General features: G+C 44.6%; 1 protein-coding gene across 4 annotated transcripts in view; it reads right to left on the reverse strand.

Moving 5' to 3' along the window:
- Positions 1-481: 481 nt before the first annotated feature.
- LRRN3 (leucine rich repeat neuronal 3) overlaps positions 482-18,497 on the reverse strand; it is a 471,899-nt gene continuing 453,883 nt past the window's right edge. For all 4 annotated transcript variants that reach the window (XM_044088808.1, XM_044088807.1, XM_044088809.1 and 1 more), the window contains one exon: positions 482-3,468. In XM_044088808.1, coding sequence (XP_043944743.1) covers positions 969-3,095 — 2,127 coding nt within the window. In that variant the 5' untranslated portion in view covers positions 3,096-3,468 and the 3' untranslated portion in view covers positions 482-968. The remainder of the gene's footprint in view (positions 3,469-18,497) is intronic.

The following is an 18,497-nucleotide window of genomic DNA, read 5'->3' on the forward strand; positions in this document are numbered from 1 at the left end:
ATTTAATATTATACATTTGTTAACTGCTAAGTCCACTGGACAAAAATATCAGTTCTGACAGGTAATACTGATGTATTGTTCAGTCATGTAACTTACTGAAATGGAGATGGAAGGTCAAATAAACTGACCCTTGAGTACAGGAAACAGCTCATTCATCCAGTGAAGTAAAGCCTATATTTCCATGCATATTTTACTTTACTGATATCATACATTCCCAGCATGTAATTCTGAAGTCGAGGCAAATATTTTGAAGTGTGTAATCTGCTGCTCAGCATTTAGCAGTGATATTTTTGGGAATCATACGGAAGACTCAAAGTAGATAAATCAGGCATGTCATTAAGATTTGCTAAAGTGAGAGCCCTCCATACATCAAAGGCAGAATATATAACTTGTGTTTTTGTAAAAGAAAATGAGTGATTAAATATTCTTTGTGATGGTAAGGAAGCAGCCAAACATGAAATGCAATACCAAACAGCAAAAATAGAAGTAGTGTCTTTAATCAAAAAATGTGTTCCTGCATAAAAATCATTATACACATTCACTGTGTCCTACTCTACATGATTTGTTTCCATATAGTAACACCAGGTTTCATTCTAATACTTCTGCCAAGCAAAAAAATCCCTTCCGAAGATATAGGTTGTCCTCAGTTCTCCCTTTTAAAACCATACACAGACAACACTGTCCTTCTTGTTCTCGTCCTTTGGACTGTACTATCATTATGAAAACTGTAGGACTACCCCCGTAACAAGGAAAGATGTAGCAAGTTACATTGCCCAACATCCTCCTGTCTCAATAGTCAGCATTTCCTGACAGTATAGAGTAACCTTTATCTGTTAGAAACAGACCATCCCATATATTCATGTATCGAAGACAGACAATTTGTCTTCTTGTTGTTCAGGACAGCAATCCCACCCATGTGCTCCATCTTCTTTTAAGAAATCAGTGTATAAGCTGACATTTAATCTTATTTAAGAGACATTGTTTGGCACATTTATAACTGTCGCTTTCACTTGTACTGCAGTACATCTCCCTTTACTTGTATCCCAAAGACTGATGGGAGAGGGATACAACTCATGCAGTTTATAAGTTGTTTTCTTCATGTAATATTTTAGGAAGAGTTTTCCTGAATCACAGTCAGTCTTTTGAAATTTATAATTGAATAAGAAAATCATAGCAACTATCCACAAAAGGGTTCCAAGTCCAGCAACCAGTGGTGTCACATTGCTCTTTTCTTTCAGCTGAATAGCAAAGTCTGTGCCATTAGTAGTAACATTTATGCATTTCTTAACATTTTGTTGATGAATGTTTGAAATATCTATACATATTTCATACTCTGTGGCTGGATTTAAGTGAGTAAGATTGAAAACTTTTGTATCTGATGGCACTCTAGCAGTATGAGCAATCTGAGGGTTGCCATCTTTTACTGTAGCAGTCCAATTAATACTAGATGTCAGACTCTTGGAATTAGCTGTCCAAGACAACAAAACTGAATTGGAATGAACATCTTTAATTTTAATACTCACTGATGCGTTGATAACCTGGGAGCATTCTCCACCTACTTTTATCTTTACTGTTTTTAAATCAGCCCCAATGAGATTAGTAGCAACACAGGTATATAAACCTGCTTCTTTTTCTGTTACACCATAGATGTCTAAAGTCCCTTCAGGGTAAACATATAATTTGTCAGACACCATATTTGGCAAAAGCTTTTGGCCTGTAGGAGTTATCCAGTAGATTTCTGGTTCTGGCTCTGCTATCGCTCTACAATGTAATGATACAGAATCACCCAGGTTCAGGTCTAAATAAAGAGGAAAACTTTCTGGTGCAATTAGTGGCAGACATATTTCCATCATTTCTCTAAAGTGTATTTGCCGTACATGCTGACCTTCAAATTCAGGTGGATCAACACAAAACAAAAAATCAGGCTCCATAAAGCGGATTTTTGTTTTATTCATGTTAATCCAGCGGATTACGCAATCACATCTTATAGGATTGCTATGTATACTTACTTCTCTAAGATTAGGCAAAGAATCTATTGTACTCCTGTAGAGAGCACTCAACGCATTGCTATTAAGCATCAATGATTCCAGTTTAGGGAGCTTGGAGAATGCATTTGGGTGAATATATGACAGTCTAGGATTGTTGGTTGCCTCAATTTTTGTTAGCTCGGGTAAATTGTCAAGTGCAAGACTGTCTATTGAAACCAGCTCTGGCATATAGTTAATTCCCAACTCTTTTAAGTGGAACATGTCTCTGAAGTCACCTTTCTGAATTCTCTGTATGGGATTTTTATTTAAGTCCAGAAACTTGAGATTAATGGCCTTTTGCAATGCACCAGATGGAACTTTTAAAAATTTGTTGTCATAAAGAGAGACGCTTTCTAAATTGTCTAAGCCTATCAAAGCATCATGTGGGAGGTCTGAAAGATAAATGCTTGCTAAAACCAAGCTACGCAAATTATTAAGTGGTTTGAAGTTTGATTCTTCAATCTGAATAATTGGGTTTTCACTGATGGAAAGAATTTCAAGATTTGGAGTAAAGTCAAACCATTTTCTATTGATTATCCTCAATTTGTTTGAGTTTAGGTGGAGCCTTAGAAGATTATCAAGTCCCATAAAGGCTTCTGGCATAACTGTGAAAATCAGATTATGATTTATGTAAAGTTCCTGCAAGTTAGGTAATCCTGAAAAACACTGGTCAGGCAACTCTGTAAGTTTATTTTCCTCTAAATGAAGAGAAAGAAGATGATACATTTGTCCAAGAGTTATGTCAGTTACTGAAGACAGATTATTTTGAGATAAATCTAATTCAGTGAGATTCACTAGATAATCAACTAAGTGGTCAATTTTTGCTATGTTGTTTGTCTGAAGCAATAGAATTTGTGTGTTCACAGGTAATCGTAAAGGAAAATTATACAGACCTAAGTCATTGCAGTCAACAGTTGGGACCTCAATGTACGTAGACCTTGGTGTAAACCATGGTCTTATCTCACAAGTACAAGACTGTGGGCATTCCTCAATTTTTTCAACAGCTTGTACTAATGCTGCAATAGTTAGGCTGACAAGAAAATGAGTTTTGAGTGCCATGTCATTCATTTGCACTAGATTTCTTTAAAGTCGTAATGAGACATGAAGAACTTTTACAATAACTGCCACGTACTTCAGAAGCAGCAGATCTCTTGAACAAGTAAAACTACATCTGCTGAGTAAAGAATTCCACACAAGTAAAGAGGCTTTGTCTTTATATATCCAGAGTGGTCTTTCTGTCACCTCATATGAATATGCCATCCACATATAAATAGAACCACACCCACAGAAGTAAAGGCCAGGCTGTAGCTGAAGAAGTTAAACAAGCTGGCTGTAGCCAGTATAATGGCACACATGAAGAAGACTATAAATCATTATTCATTTAATTCACATATTTGGTGTATGGTGTCCATTGCTGTCTTGTATTTGAAAGAGCAGTTTTCTGCAATAAAAATAAATCACAGTATTAGAAGAGCACAACACTGTTACTTTACATTAAGTTTTTTTTACAAATAATTGTAGAATATCTTTAATTTAATTCATTGCAATCATTTGAACATGCTTTTACAAACTTTAGCAAACATTCCTAGAATAAGAACAGTTCATATATAGCACTGACCTCTTTGTCTATCTTATTAAATGGCATTCTTTCAAGGATGTATGCTCTACCCCAAGTCTGTGTTGAGTATCTACTCTCTACTTACCCCCATGAGTAAAATGCTAAGAATTTACTTTCCACACAGGTACACACCAGGATGAGTGTGTCAACATGCTAGTTTCAGGAAGGTTTTTCTTTCTGTACAGCAGTGACAAAAGTAAAATTAACTGCCTGCAGCTGTAGCACATGGATGTATATTTGTTTTCATATATAACATCCCCGATTGCAGTACAATGCTATGCCAAGCAGCTGCAGCCATCATGATTCTCCCAAATGCACCAGACTGTACACTAGCCCAAGGAGGAAGAGGAGCTGAGGTCAGCTGCTTCACTCACACATTTGGATACCAGCTGCATCCTTGCTTAAGCTGTCTGAATCAGGCCTGTATAGGTATATGCAGGTCTCTAGCCCTCTACTCCGTGGAGTAGACAAGTGCATTTTTTTTTTTGCATAAATGGGACAAATATGTTATATTCATTGGGAGGTTTCACACATTACTTGAGTGTAGAACAAAAAGCAAAGTAACTGAAATGGCAAACAGTTTAATTTAAACAGCTCAAAGATCAGCTACATTGGGCACTGGAAATGTCTATAGTTGTCAGTATCACTGCATCTAGCAGACATTGCTAAATGAAATTAGTCCATTTACTGTGCACTTAAGCAAAGAATGCAGAATAAAGGTTAGGATCAGTTGTGAAGTTTAATGGATGAGTGGAGCAATTTAAGTAATGTTGCACTGAAAAAAATGTTTAAAAGAAAACATGCATACTGCATGACTGTAGTAATAGGGGCAGTTATTACATGTTATCTTTTCTAATAATATGTATAAACCCATTGAAAATGTGATGATTTAATAAAGATAGTTAAAAACATTCTCAAACTGCATTCATACTCAGTTATGTTTGTGATATGAGGAGATAGTACTAGTGGGAAAAAGACAGAGAGAGAAAGCACCAAATGTTTCTAAAGAAAATTATAACAGAAACAAAAATCAGTTTTCAAAAGTAAGTAAATATTAAAATGCAATGGAAGAAGGCTTGACTGAACAAGAAAAACACATTTTCCTTTAAACAAAATATATATGTTGGGCAGGATTCATGATGGCTTGCACGGAGTCTAAGAGTCGTGTAAGACTCCATGCAGCCATCGTGATCCAGGAACAGCCCGAAAACCCGTGTAAGAGACAGCTAAAATGACTCTTACACTGGCAGGGCGTGGATATGCTAATCACCCTACTTGCAGCCGAAAGGCATGCAAATGAGGTAGATTAGCGATCAACGAAGCTGAAACCAGCCCATGTAAGAGTCGTGTTAGGTGCAGAAATGTACTCAGTTGACAACTGAGTATGTTACTGCAAATAACACAACGGAGCCATGACAGCTCCAAATAAAGTGTGCAAATGTTGCAGTCAGCATGCCAATGGCCAAATATGTGGCCATTGGCATGTTAACCCGATGCAAACATGAAATAAAATATTTTTTTTTTCGGAGATCGGCGATGTTTAAACACAGCGCAGCCCCGCGCAAATGGGTTGCGCTATATAAAACAGAAAAATAAAGGTTGGAAACCCACAAATGTGGGTTTATGTAATGCATGGATTTGCAATGCAGGGACTAACAGACCTAAAACAACATGGCCACCGTCTAGTGGTTGCTAAGGGGGGAAGCTGAGTGTAAGACATGTAACTAAGCATTAGTAGGCAATCCTATGTAAATGAGTGGTAGGATAGTGAATCACACTGTCACATAGCAAATGAGCACATTCTGTGTAGTGTAAGAGTTAGATAAGGGGGAGTAACAGAGTAGGAGATAGGTGACATCACAGGGGGGAATGTCAGGAAGAAATCAAGCTCATTGGAGCAAAGTGGTATGTGAAAGATATCAATCACACAGCATAAAAAGAGGAGTGTCAACAAATAAGCATGGGAAAGTCAAGAAATGGAAGGTGTACACTGTGGCCAACACCAAAGTTTCTTGCTTTGCGTGCATGTGTGAGTGTGCGCACTGGGAGCCGCGAGTAAGACAGAGTGCGCACGTGTAAGGCAGAGTAAGCATGTAGGAGCCTGTTTAAAGATCTGAAAACCTGTTTGCGCTGGTGTGCACATGTTTTAACCCGAATAAGCAGATTCTAGTCCATGTAAACATGTGTGCGGGTGTGGTAGCCACTGTGAGCATGTTTCCGTTTGTATGTGCGCTGCTCCCCCCTGAGGAAACAAAGAGGAAAAAGGAAGCAGAAGAAATAGTAGGAAACTAGCAGGGAATACTTGTAGAGGTAGCAGATGAAAACAATTAGAAGCAGGCAATTATACAGGCAGAATACAAGCCCAGCCCAGCACTTAAAACACTGCAAACAGCATTGCAGTATGTTTCTCTCAAGAGACACTGCAAGACAGGAGTAAGCTAGTAGAAGTGAAAAACTGAAAAAGCTGCACTCAGACCAAACATGCTAGGGGCTGCCATAGCTGTCATAAAGAGACATAGGAGACTTGCTGAGGGTGGTGACAATGGAAATGCTGCCAGACAACCCAGAGTGAGGAGACAGAGAAGAGTGTACAGGCCCAGGGTCACCTACCAGGGGTTACATGAGCTGGAGATAGTGGAGCGCTATAGAGTGGACAGAGACCTCCTGCAGCGAATTGTTGAGCTGTGCAGGCCACGCCTCACACACAGAACCAACAGAGGGGAACCCATCCCAGTGGAAACCAAGGTATGTGTTGGCCTAAGAATACTAGCAACAGGTATCTTCCAGAGACCAACTGGTGACATGATGGGGATATCACAGGCATCAGCCTCCAGGGTACTGCACCAGTTCCTGGATGCCATGTCAGCACATGTCAGTGAGCATGTATATTTCCCCAATGCCCATGAGGTATTGGCCAGCAATATGCATCTCTTCCAGTAGATAGTGGATTACCCTGAGGTAGTGGGTGCAATAGACTGCACGCACATATGCATCAAAACACCAGCTGGTGAGCAGGGTAGGGCCTACATTAACCACAAGGGCTTCCCCTCCATCAACTGCCAGGTCGTGTGTGATGCCCAGGGCATAATAATGAATGTTTGTGCTGGCTGCCCTGGGAGCTACCATGATTCCCAAATCTGGCATTTGACGCAGCTGCACCAGACATTTGCCAATGGGGGCATCCCACATGGTCACCTAGTGGGGGATGCAGGTTATGCACTGGAGCCGTGGCTGATGACACCCATCAGAAATGCACACACACCTGAACAGGAACGCCATAATGAGGCACACGCAGAAACACGTAATGCAATAGAGCGTGTGTTTGGGCTGCTCAAGTCATGGTTCCGGTGCCTGGACACATCTGGTGGAGCCTTGCAGTACTCACCAACTACATGTACCCAAATTGTCATGGTATGTGCTATGCTACATAATATGATCCTGCGAAAACAGCTGCAGCAGGACCAGCATAGGGCCGGGACAAACAGCCTCCCACCATTGCCAAGGCCATCACAGGCAGAGCGTGACTCGGAGGAGGAACAACCTGAGCCTGCCCCAGTAGGCAGAAGGAGGCATGCCCAGTATGCCCTGGCCTTGGCAAAGAGGCAACGCATAGCACATACACTGGCTCAGTAGGAACTCTGTGAATGATACCCCTCTCTGACTCACTCATATAGTAACAGGGATGCCTAACATGACACAACCTGCTCTCAAACATGTACAGGGAGTGTAGTATGTGCATCTGACAGAGGCAGCCCTGCAGCACCACCTGAGGCATGATTGCCATGTGTTAAGCAATGTAACACCATCTAGTATATGCAAACATGAAGACCCAACCTAACATCTCACCCTCACCAAGCATGATGCCACACTATGAAGACAACAAGATCAAGTACAATAATTGGCTGAGTTATTGCTGTTAGCAAGGGTTAACACATGGCTGACAGCCTGGGCTGACATGCCGAGCAAGACATGATGCCCCACCTGCTAGGGATGGCACGCACCCAGCACACCTGTCTGTGTAGATACTGGCAAAGGCTGTTGTCACCTCCACTGTGCCTAGAATAGGTAAGTCTGGAAACACAAACCCACCACCATAGGTAGCAGAAGGGATAATAACCTAGACGTAATGCTACCCAACGGCAGAAGTCTAACCTGCAAGGTGCATGCAGACCAAACCCACCACAGCATGGAGAATGGTAATATGTGTTCTGTAACAGAAACCTGGGCAAGGCCGAGAAGAGCACCCTAATACTACCAGGTTATGCCTCATACCATGATCTACAGCTCCAAAACATGGAACACACGACAATAGGAGTGTGGCTACCAGTAATTATCAAGAATAACCACACCCCCAGGTTGGTACCACAGCAAGAAGCAGCATGGACTATCCATGGGCAAGTAACAGTGTCTCAAACTCTGTACCTGTTTGAAGCCTGCTACAGACCACACACACAAACCCAGGTACCCCAGCCAGCCTTCCTGAAGACACTTCAGAGTATGAATGTCTCAACAAATACCAAACAAGGCACACACAAAGTATGACATAGGTGGCAATCCATTATGTATGGAAGAAGTAATCATGGACCTAGGGACACAAGTGGACGGTAACCTGTCATGTGACACTCACATTGCCAAGGTGGCCAGGAAGACCTGCTATATTGCCAACATTAATATGAAAGGATGCACATGTAGAGCTACAGAGGTCACTGTGCCCCCAAACGCTTCCCTTATCAGGCCCATACGTGACAACAATGCCCCAGTTTGGATGTACCTTACCTTACACATGCAGCAGTCAGAAAGACCCCAAATGTACCCCACCAACAGGATAAAGGGTCCAAGCATTGGACATCTACAGCCTGGCTGAAGAAACCACAGCCCAATTCAGATGCATACTGCACAGTCAGAGGGGATGTATGCCTGATGTACAAGGCCATGTCCAATCCAGAATGAATGGACATGCTCCACTGCAGAAACCCCAAATCCAGCAGACACACCACAGTGAGATATCTGAACCTCCACACATAGATTAATAGGATGTGCTGGAGGGACAGATCCATAACCCAGGGTCTCCTGACACTCTGGAACAGAATCCCAGTCCATGATAGGCTGAGCTCCACACATAAACTCAACAAGAGGAATCCAGTGAAGTGCATGGGAGATAGTAGGTGTACACTGGGGGTCATCCCTGTGTCACATCTAGGAAAGTAAACCCTACGTGGGCATAATATGCACATTGCAAGGGGTGTTGAGACCCACACAGTGTCTGTCCATGCTCAAACAAGGCCAGGGCAGATAGCCTACTATGAACCTATGATGATACAAATTGTGCAGGGCACAAAGGATTATCACACAGCTGTCCTACCTGATGGTAGGAACCATGGTGATAATCCACAGATATGCTCTACAGCACTGTAATATCACAAACAATACACCAAACCCACACACATTGCCAACAGCCTACCGAACAGATTCCTTCCAACCTCCCCACCAGCACCTAACTGCCAAATATCTATCCCAGGAGAGTGCTGGCCACCTGACATTGCAGATGCTGAGGTAACAGTCAGCATCCACAAAGCACAGCACACAGCATCAATGGTACCAGATAGTGTCCTGGGTTGTATCCAACAAGTACTGTAAGAAGAATGGAACAGCAAATAGCATTACTGCGCACTATCAGTCCTACGACAGGATATGTAACCAAAGAGCAGTGTACAGCAACAGTGGTCCCACACCACAAAGGGGGTGCCTGAATGGATACTGCAAACTATCACCCCTCAACCCCGACTATCTAGGTTGGCAAAGTAATGGAGAGGATGATCAATGATCCCATGAATAACGAGATTGGGTACCTACAGACATTGGACCCTACCCAGTGTGGCTGTCATAGAGCAGATCCTGCCCCTTACACATGTCTGACACATGTGAAATGTGCACCAAGCCCATTGATGTGTGGAATGTAGATCACACAGCCTATCTGGACCTTGCTAAACCCTTCCATACAATACCCTAGTTGGTCAGTACAGATAAGCTCACCAGCCTAACTATAAACCCCTATCCAAGTAGATGGGTTGCAAACCAGCTCAAGGACAGAACTGACCTGGCAGACATGCTGTAGCCATGGCAGACTGCAAACCAGGTACAACTGGTATCCCACAAGGCATGGTCCTGGGACCTCTCTTGTATGCTATATATGTCACATAGGTACAGACCAACATGGACGGACTCTGTCTGAACAGGTTTGCAGAGGACTACAAACTGGCCACCATATCGGACCCTCCAGCTGACACAAGCAACCTACAAAAGGCACACATAGAAACACACAAGTGGTGCCACAGCCATGTCAACAAGCTAAATGCAGACTAGTGTATAGTCAACCCCTGTGGAAACACAGTACATGGCCAGAAATTACCACATAGGTGTTAACCCAGTAAGTACATCAGGAGCAATAAAAGACCTGGGGACACAAGGTGATAGATATCCTGCATGTGGCAACCATGTGTCTGTAGTGGTTACAGAAACATACCATATACTCACCTAATCATGAAGGTAAGCACAGCTTGGTTAGGGTAGGTCAATGTGCCCCTCCAGTCATCCATCAGCAGCCTCACAATTGTGTACAATGGCTCTTCAGGGATGCACCATAGCAGACACCTGCAGCAACTGGAAAGACCACACAAATACCCCACCAGGAGGATTGCAGAGCTGTAACAGATGCCATGTGTCACCTGAGTAAAGAAACTGCAGCTCCACACAGTGCCATAATGCCTGGCTGGAGGTGAACTGTGCCTGATGTATTGAGCCATGACCAACCTGGTATCAATGGACATTTGGCACCATGTAAACACTGAATGCAGGTGACCTATGCAGCTGATAGGCCTGAACCCCAGAACAGACATAAACAGGACATGCTGTACCGATTTGTCCATAACCCAGAAGCTCACTCCACCCATGACTAAACTCCCACTACAGGATATCCAGGGAGTCCCTCAGTGACTGTCATCCAGAGGAATCATGATGCCTGGATGGGAGATGGTAGGTGTACCCTGGATATCACCTGTATGTCACAGGTAGACAGAGGCACAGCACACTAACCGTGACATATGTCATGGCAAACACCAGTAAATGTGTGTTGAAGGACAAACACTCTCTGACTAGCATTACAAATGGACTAGTGCACATGGCCATTGTTTGTCACTGTCCACACAAGTTGTGGAATACATTAACAATGTCGGACAATCATGTACTATGCTGTCCATATCTGAACAAAATGCAACATGGTCATATCTGCACAACTGGCCCTCAACCAGTCTGGTGTGCTCACTATAAATATTACAAGCAGTGATAGGACTGAAACCGATTATACTGTCCACCACAGTGAAAGTTCTGCACCAGTACACTATACTACAATACAACTGTTTGGTCAGCAGGAAAGGATGATGACAACTGTATGCAAACTATCCCATGGCGACCCTGCAGGCACAGCATAATGCCTGTTAGTTTCAGACACAAAGCAGTTGGGCAGTAAGAACACAACCTGATGTCCAACACTCAACTGTACATGTGATATATAGATGGTGTCCACACACAAACAGAAATGTGGTGGTCCACAGATCCCAACATAAGGTAAGTTCACACTGAGCACGCTCGCACACTTAGATAAATGAGACGTGGCAGTCAAGAAGCCATACAAACTGCAAACTGGGCATGCTCACACACTTAGGCCATGTCACAGTTCAGCAGTTGCACACACATATCTGGCATTTCTATGTGTTAACACAGGAACCTCCCACAATACAGACATCTGCCCAGTGCACACAGTGAAGTTACAACAGAGACATAAGTAAAGTACTGGATCCCACTCATATGCAAACATCTCCCACAGTGCACACGTTGTTTATAGAGATAGGGAAGGCTATGGCAATAAAGACCCACAAACAGTATATGAGCAACAGATACTTGCATCTGACAGGTAAACATATGGCCGTAGAGTGCAATACCTGACTGTTGTCCCTAGGGAATACAGAAGGCTATCCACAGTGTATTTGGCATCTGCTTCCACAGTACAGTAGGCCACTGTGCCTGTGCAAAGTTAATGCATAGATATGCTCTCCCCTGTACTGATGGATAGTCACAGATGTACATACCTCTTCATCCATAATGATGTCAGCACACTATACATATGTCAGGAGCAGAAATTTTACCCATTAATGTGAATAGCATGCTCCGCTACTGCATCTCTAACAAATGTCATAGCATAGTTAGGTAGGGGTTTGAATCCTGCAAGTGCTCAGTGTGTGTGCGTGGGGGAGTAGTGTGTGCAATTCCATGTGTATGAGAAATTTCCCTTTTGGCAACTATTACTACACAACACATGCTGCATATTCCACTGTCTAAACACTGATGATATCAGCACCCTATAAGCACAGCAGGAGAAAGCAATCCCCCCAGTAATGCAAATAGCGCTCTCTGCTAATGCGTCTCTCACAAGTGTCATAACATAGTTAGGTAGTGGTTTGAATCTTGCAAGTACCCAGTGTGAATGTGTGTGGGGGAGTAGTGTGTGCAATTCTATGTGTATGAGAAATGTCCCTTTTGGCAACTATTACTACACAACACATACTGCATATTCAACTGTCTAAACACTGATGATGTCAGCACCCTATAAGTACAGCAGGAGAAAACAATCTCTCCAGTAATGCAAATAGCGCGCTCTGCTATTGTATCTCTCAGAAGAGTCGTAACATAGTTAGGTAGGGGTTTGAATCCTGCAAGTGCCCAGTGTGTGTGTGAATGTGTGTGGGGGAGTAGTGTGTGCAATTCCATGTGGAGGATGTCCTTTTCGGCAACTATTACTACACAACACATGCTGCATATTTCACTGTCTAAACACTGATGATGTCAGCACCCTAGAAGTACAGCAGGAGAAAGCAATCCACCCCAGTAATGCAAATAGCACACTCTCCTAATGCGTCTCTCATAAGTGTCATAACATAGTTAAGAAGGAGTTTGAATCCTGCAAGTGCCCAGTGTGTGGGGGAGTAGTGTGTGCAATTCCATGTGTATGAGAAATGTCTCTTTCGGCAACTATTACTACACAACACATGCTGCATATTCCACAGTCTAAACACTGATGATGTCAGCACCCTATAAGTACAGCAGGAGAAAACAAACCCTCCAGTAATGCAAATAGCGCGCTCTGTTAATGCGCTTTTCACAAGTGTCATAACATAGTTAAGTAGGGGTTTGAATCCAGCAAGTGCCCAATGTGTGTGGGGGAGTAGTGTGTGCAATTCCATGTGTATGAGAAATGTCACTTTTGGCAACTATTACTACACAACACATGCGTATCCCACTGTCTAAACACTGATGATGTCAGCACCCTATAAGTACAGCAGGAGAAAGCAATCCTCCCAGTAATGCAAATCGCACACTCTGCTACTGCGACTCTCACAAGTGATCTAACATAGTTAGGTAGGGGTTTGTATCCTACAAATGCCATGTGTATTTTTGTCACACAGTTTGTCCATGTGTGTGAGGTGTTGTTCCCAATATTGCATGACATACAATATATCAGTAATGTCAATGCACATATGATGTATGTGTGTGCCATCTACACATATGTACCTGTGAACTGCAAGAGTTCCCATGTCTGAAGCCTGCCTCATGTGAATGCATGGAATATGCATCAGACAACTGTATGACTGTGGTGTTCTGTGCAGGGGCTGCATGTGGTATGTGACTATACAGTGTGGGTTGTAGATGGTGTCATCCCACCAGCGAGGGATACATAATTGGTCTGGAGCATATAGTCCACATGTTGGTGATGAACAAGTGCAGCATGTTGTCACCACTTGTGGGAGTGGTAACAAGTTGTTCCATAGCAATGCAGGGAACGAATGATAATAACCCTTCAGATAGGGTCTTGCAGCTAGAATAATGCTCACACTGTATGTTTGGGTAGTCACAGTACAACGATATAATGGTGTGTGTAGAGACCGTCATATTCCCAGTGTTGTCAGGAAGGCCAAGTGGGTTTCCTGGGTATGGGAGTGTGGTGTGTGCCAGGCTATGAACCTGAAGGTAGTCTATCCCACTGTGTGTTGCACATGGAGAGGCTCTGATGCTTTGTGCAGTGCCACCAACCTGGGGGTGTGTGTATCTGAGGTGCCTTTGGATACATCCCCCCTGTTCTGGTTTGGTGCATGTGTAGGGGATGACAAGCATGGTATCAGGAATGACCTGGCACTGATGGTGTGCACCTGGGAGCCTTGTACCAGGAGTCTGTTACTGCATGCTAAGGACAGTTTCCACTGCATGCATCTTGAGGTTTACTCTGCTGCTTTTGAGTAACATTGCTATTAATGTCCTACCCCGTGTGATACCTGTGTAGGTGGCTATGTAATGTCAGCCGTGCATACAAAGGCACTATGTGTGTAGCAACAGCCTCTGCCAATATACAATGGCCAATGGGTGACAGGTGCAAGCTGTCCCAAGCAAAGCAATGTGGCTTGTCCAGCATGTAATCCCACACTGACAGGCATTGGATCCCCTTTGAATGTCACTGAAAGATAAATTAATTGCAGAAAATGATGATCCTGTCTACATATTGTGGCAGCATTCTTGGTGAGGGTGAGATGCTGCTCAAGGCCAGGGTCATACCAGCCTGTGCCACAAGCTCAGAGAGCCCCTCTATGTCCCCTAACATGTAGTCCAGGGAGGTGCATCAGAGGTCATACACACTGGCACAGACAATGACTGAGTCATACTTCTACATACCTTGGAGTGACCGGTATGCTTGTGTTATGTGTTGGATCATAGTGCCCGACGGGCAGCTCAGCATGACCATCACCTTGTTCAGCCTGGGAGCAGGACCCCAGTGTACGTGACGATAGAGGTACCTCATACAACTGTAGCATTTGTGTTGTCAAGCCGTATGGCCTGTGACTGTTTGGCACACAGGCTTTGTGAGCTATGTGTTGCATGTGCTCTGCTCTGGCTTAACGTTTGCTTGTGTGTCTGCTTTGCAGGTGTCAGCTGCTCAGGCAGGATGCTATTCTGAGAGCCCAATAATGTACCTGTGTGTTTCTGTGTTTGGATTGCGGTCGTGGAAGGTCTATGGGAGACTGGTACTGTATTCACTGTAGTATCCCACTCCACCTGACAGGGAATGCCAGTGCTGTGTTAACAGAGCTTAGCCCCCAGTTTGGCTATGTGGCTGCATCTCTCACATGTGTTGTACATGTATGGGAAGGGGAGAGGGTTGTCTGTGTACATGAGGCAGCTGTAACATTGCCACATGACTCACAGATTCACCAACTGGACCTGAGAGTAGATCGACAGGTGACCTTTGCACATGCTACCATAGCATTGTGACTCCCATACTAAGTAATGCCACATAGGGACAATGGGGAACAAGGTACGCAAGGTGATTATGTGAGGGTGTAGTGCTCCTGATTTGTTAGTGCTGGCATATATGAATGCTGTCTTGAGCAAATGTGAGGTAAGTCATATGCAATGTGTTACAGGCAACCTACATGCAAACAGGACAAACAGTGATGTTCTGTCAAGTGACACATGGACATCAGTACATTAAGCAATACAGATGTCACTAGGGATCCACAGAGGCACTGTATATCTGCACTGCAGGTGGAATCAGTGTTTCAGGAACATAACAGGCAAACATGCATACAAACAAAGCTACAGTCAGCAGGCCTGTATGTAGACTATGCTACAACAAACAAGGTGTACGACTTCCAGTAGGTAACCGTGCATATATGCAGGCACCATAAGCCAGTACCCAGACATTCACAGGTCAGACGGGCTGGGTCCATCCGCACCCCACACAAGTGTATAGACCACGTACCTTTGTAATGTTGAATAACTGGCCTGATACCCAAGTGCTCATACCTGTAATAATACACATGTCAAATAACAGACACTGAGCCCTCACTCAGCAGTTTCAGACTTAGTATGATGTATGCTACCTGTCCTGGCACCACAGTATCCTTGACATGTATGGACACTCTCCCTCCTGTCATAGTTAGTTCTGTGTTTTGGTGCTGTCATGCATGGTGTGAGGTGTGACCTTGTAGTGCTAGTGTGCTCTTGTGAGCCTTGAACCTGTTGTCTAGTACTGCACAGATATCAACATCCTGAAACATCTGCATTGCAGAGTCATGTGTGGACAGCATGCAACTCGCAGGTGACATGGCCATCATCGAGTATCAATATGTACATTATTGTATCCCCTGTGCTACCTATGTTGGTAGCCATCCCTTCACAGCCTCACCACCAGTATGCAAAGATGTGCAGACAGAACACTGTGGTAATTACTATGGGTGTACAAAACAATACAATGACATTCATACTGTAACTGCATCAGGCATGCTGGTATATACCCACAATGCTATCATTACACCATACTGTTGTCAACATCATACTATTACAATATGTCTATGTAGTCACCCTGTGCATCAGCACCATGTCAACCTGTTCCTGCACCGATTTTACAGATTGCAGGAGGTGGCACAGTTTCATCATATGCACAGGGTGTGTACCTGGTATGCCTGAGTCTGCCACTGATACAACCAATTGACATGTCTGTGTGTGTGTGTTGGTGAAGGACAGCAGTACAAGAAGGGGCAATGTTGATGCAGTGTGTGCATGTATGCGGTAGCCCTAGGTGTTATCACTTTGCATGTGTGTATGAATGCACACAGTCCCACCTCATTGCTGCCATATACAGGTGTTTGTGGACAGCCACAGACTGTACCTGCCAGGTCATACAGATCACTGTCTGTGGCCACGGACACGGTACCTGTGCCTGGCAGGGGTGCTACGGACCGTATCAGGTACTAAGCCAGACTGGGTACTGTCATCAGAAGCAGGTGGTTGGTGACTGGAGACAGGCCCCTGTTGGGACTGTCCAGCTCCACGTGCACGTGGTCTCCTGGGGCAGTCTGATGACAGCACAGACCCAGCATTGCTGGGGCTGCTGCTGGCACTATGTGAGTGGCCGCGGGCCTGTTGTCATCTGCGACGGCTGCCAGCTGCTGCTGTTGCTGGCATACAGCCACATCGATGCCTCAACCATCCACCATTGCCCTGGCTCATGGACATGTAGTTGTGGAACAGATCTAATGTGTTCCCACAACGTCTGTCAATGACCTCAGTGAAGTTGCGGATGGCAGCCGCAACATCACGCATACTGTCACTCATGGCTGTGCGACATGCTCTCAGCTCCCTCAGACCCTGTCTGGTGTACCGTTCCATACGTGACTGTGCCTGCATTACAGCCCAAAACATAGCTGAGGTTGAAAGACCTCTGTCGGCACGTCTGACAGGGGCGGTATGCCCACGGATGCTCCCACGAGAACCCATGGACGTCTGCCTGTGTGGTACCGTGTCAGGACCCTGGCCATGGCTGCTGTGTGGGGATGCATGTGCCACTGGTACCACATTACCCTGGTCAATACCCACTGTATCCTGTCCATCACCTAGGGACATTGGTGACAAATGATGTATTGGCAGGATGACTGTGCGCATTGATGGGGTCGACAGCTGTGTAGTGTCAATTGGCTGACCAATGACGGACCCTGGCACACCTACCTGTGCCATTACACAGGTATCATCATTATCACTATCCACAGCAGCTGATTCAGGTTCCCTGTTGCACGACACCAGAGCAGCACTAGAACCTGTGGGAGTAAGACAGGAAACACAGTTTACAATGTGTACACAATGTCACCACTGATGCACACATGCACACATGCACACGTGGGCACATGCACACATGGGCACATGGGCACATGCACACATGGGCACATGCACACATGCACACATGAGCACATGCACACATGGGCACATGCACACATGCACACATGGGCACATGGGCACATGCGCACATGGGCGCATGCACACATGCACACATGGGCACATGCACACATGCACACATGCACACATGCACACATGGGCACATGCACACATGGGCACATGCACACATGCACACATGGGCACATGGGCACATGCACACATGGGCACATGCACACATGCACACAGGCACACATGCACACACCTCAGTATATGAGATATCAACCCACAGACACAAACACACCTGCAATCAAACACATAGCACTGCTGCTTCAGCCTATTATTACTATTAGTATCAAGAGTATTGAAGGTAATGGTATTACACACTCACCAGCATGGATAGGCTGCCTTGCTGTTACACCAGAGGAACCTGAAGAAAAGAGACATTTATTGTCAGTGGGCACAACTGTGCCATTGATACTGTGGGCATGATACAGTTCAGTAGTGCAACAGTTAGCTTCCACAGGTGTACTGCAGATATTGAGGATATCACTCTTGCACAATAATTACCAAGATTACAGCTACAAAATGAGGACACACCTCACACATGCATAACCTAACAGTGTACAAAAAGGTCAACTATACACATGGCATGTTACCTGCATGCTCCGTGTCCTGCTGCTGTGTGGCTCCAGCCTCCATCATTACACATGTATGCTGCTGCTGTTGCTGTTGTGCTGGAGCCACAACACTTAGGAGTAGTCCCTCCAGTCTGGTGAGGGGGGGTGTCTAGCCACCCCACCACCTGTGGCAAGCTGATGCCTGTGGATATCCGATGCACACTGATGGACATTTCTAATTAAATCACTGCAGTGATGGCGTACCTGCTCATATGTCCGGTTATGTGTGCCTATGTCATTTACCCGACGGACCAGGTCTTGCCACAGTGCAGCCCTCTCCTGCTGGTTCTGGCTGGTGTGGGAAAAGAGTACAGTGAAATCCCACAACAGGCTCTGGTGTATCTCCTCCTCCTCTGCAGCGGA

Source organism: Protopterus annectens, chromosome 11.part0, assembly GCF_019279795.1.
Source record: "Protopterus annectens isolate FY-2018-M chromosome 11.part0, PAN1.0, whole genome shotgun sequence".
Classification (NCBI taxonomy): Eukaryota; Metazoa; Chordata; order Ceratodontiformes; family Protopteridae; genus Protopterus; species Protopterus annectens.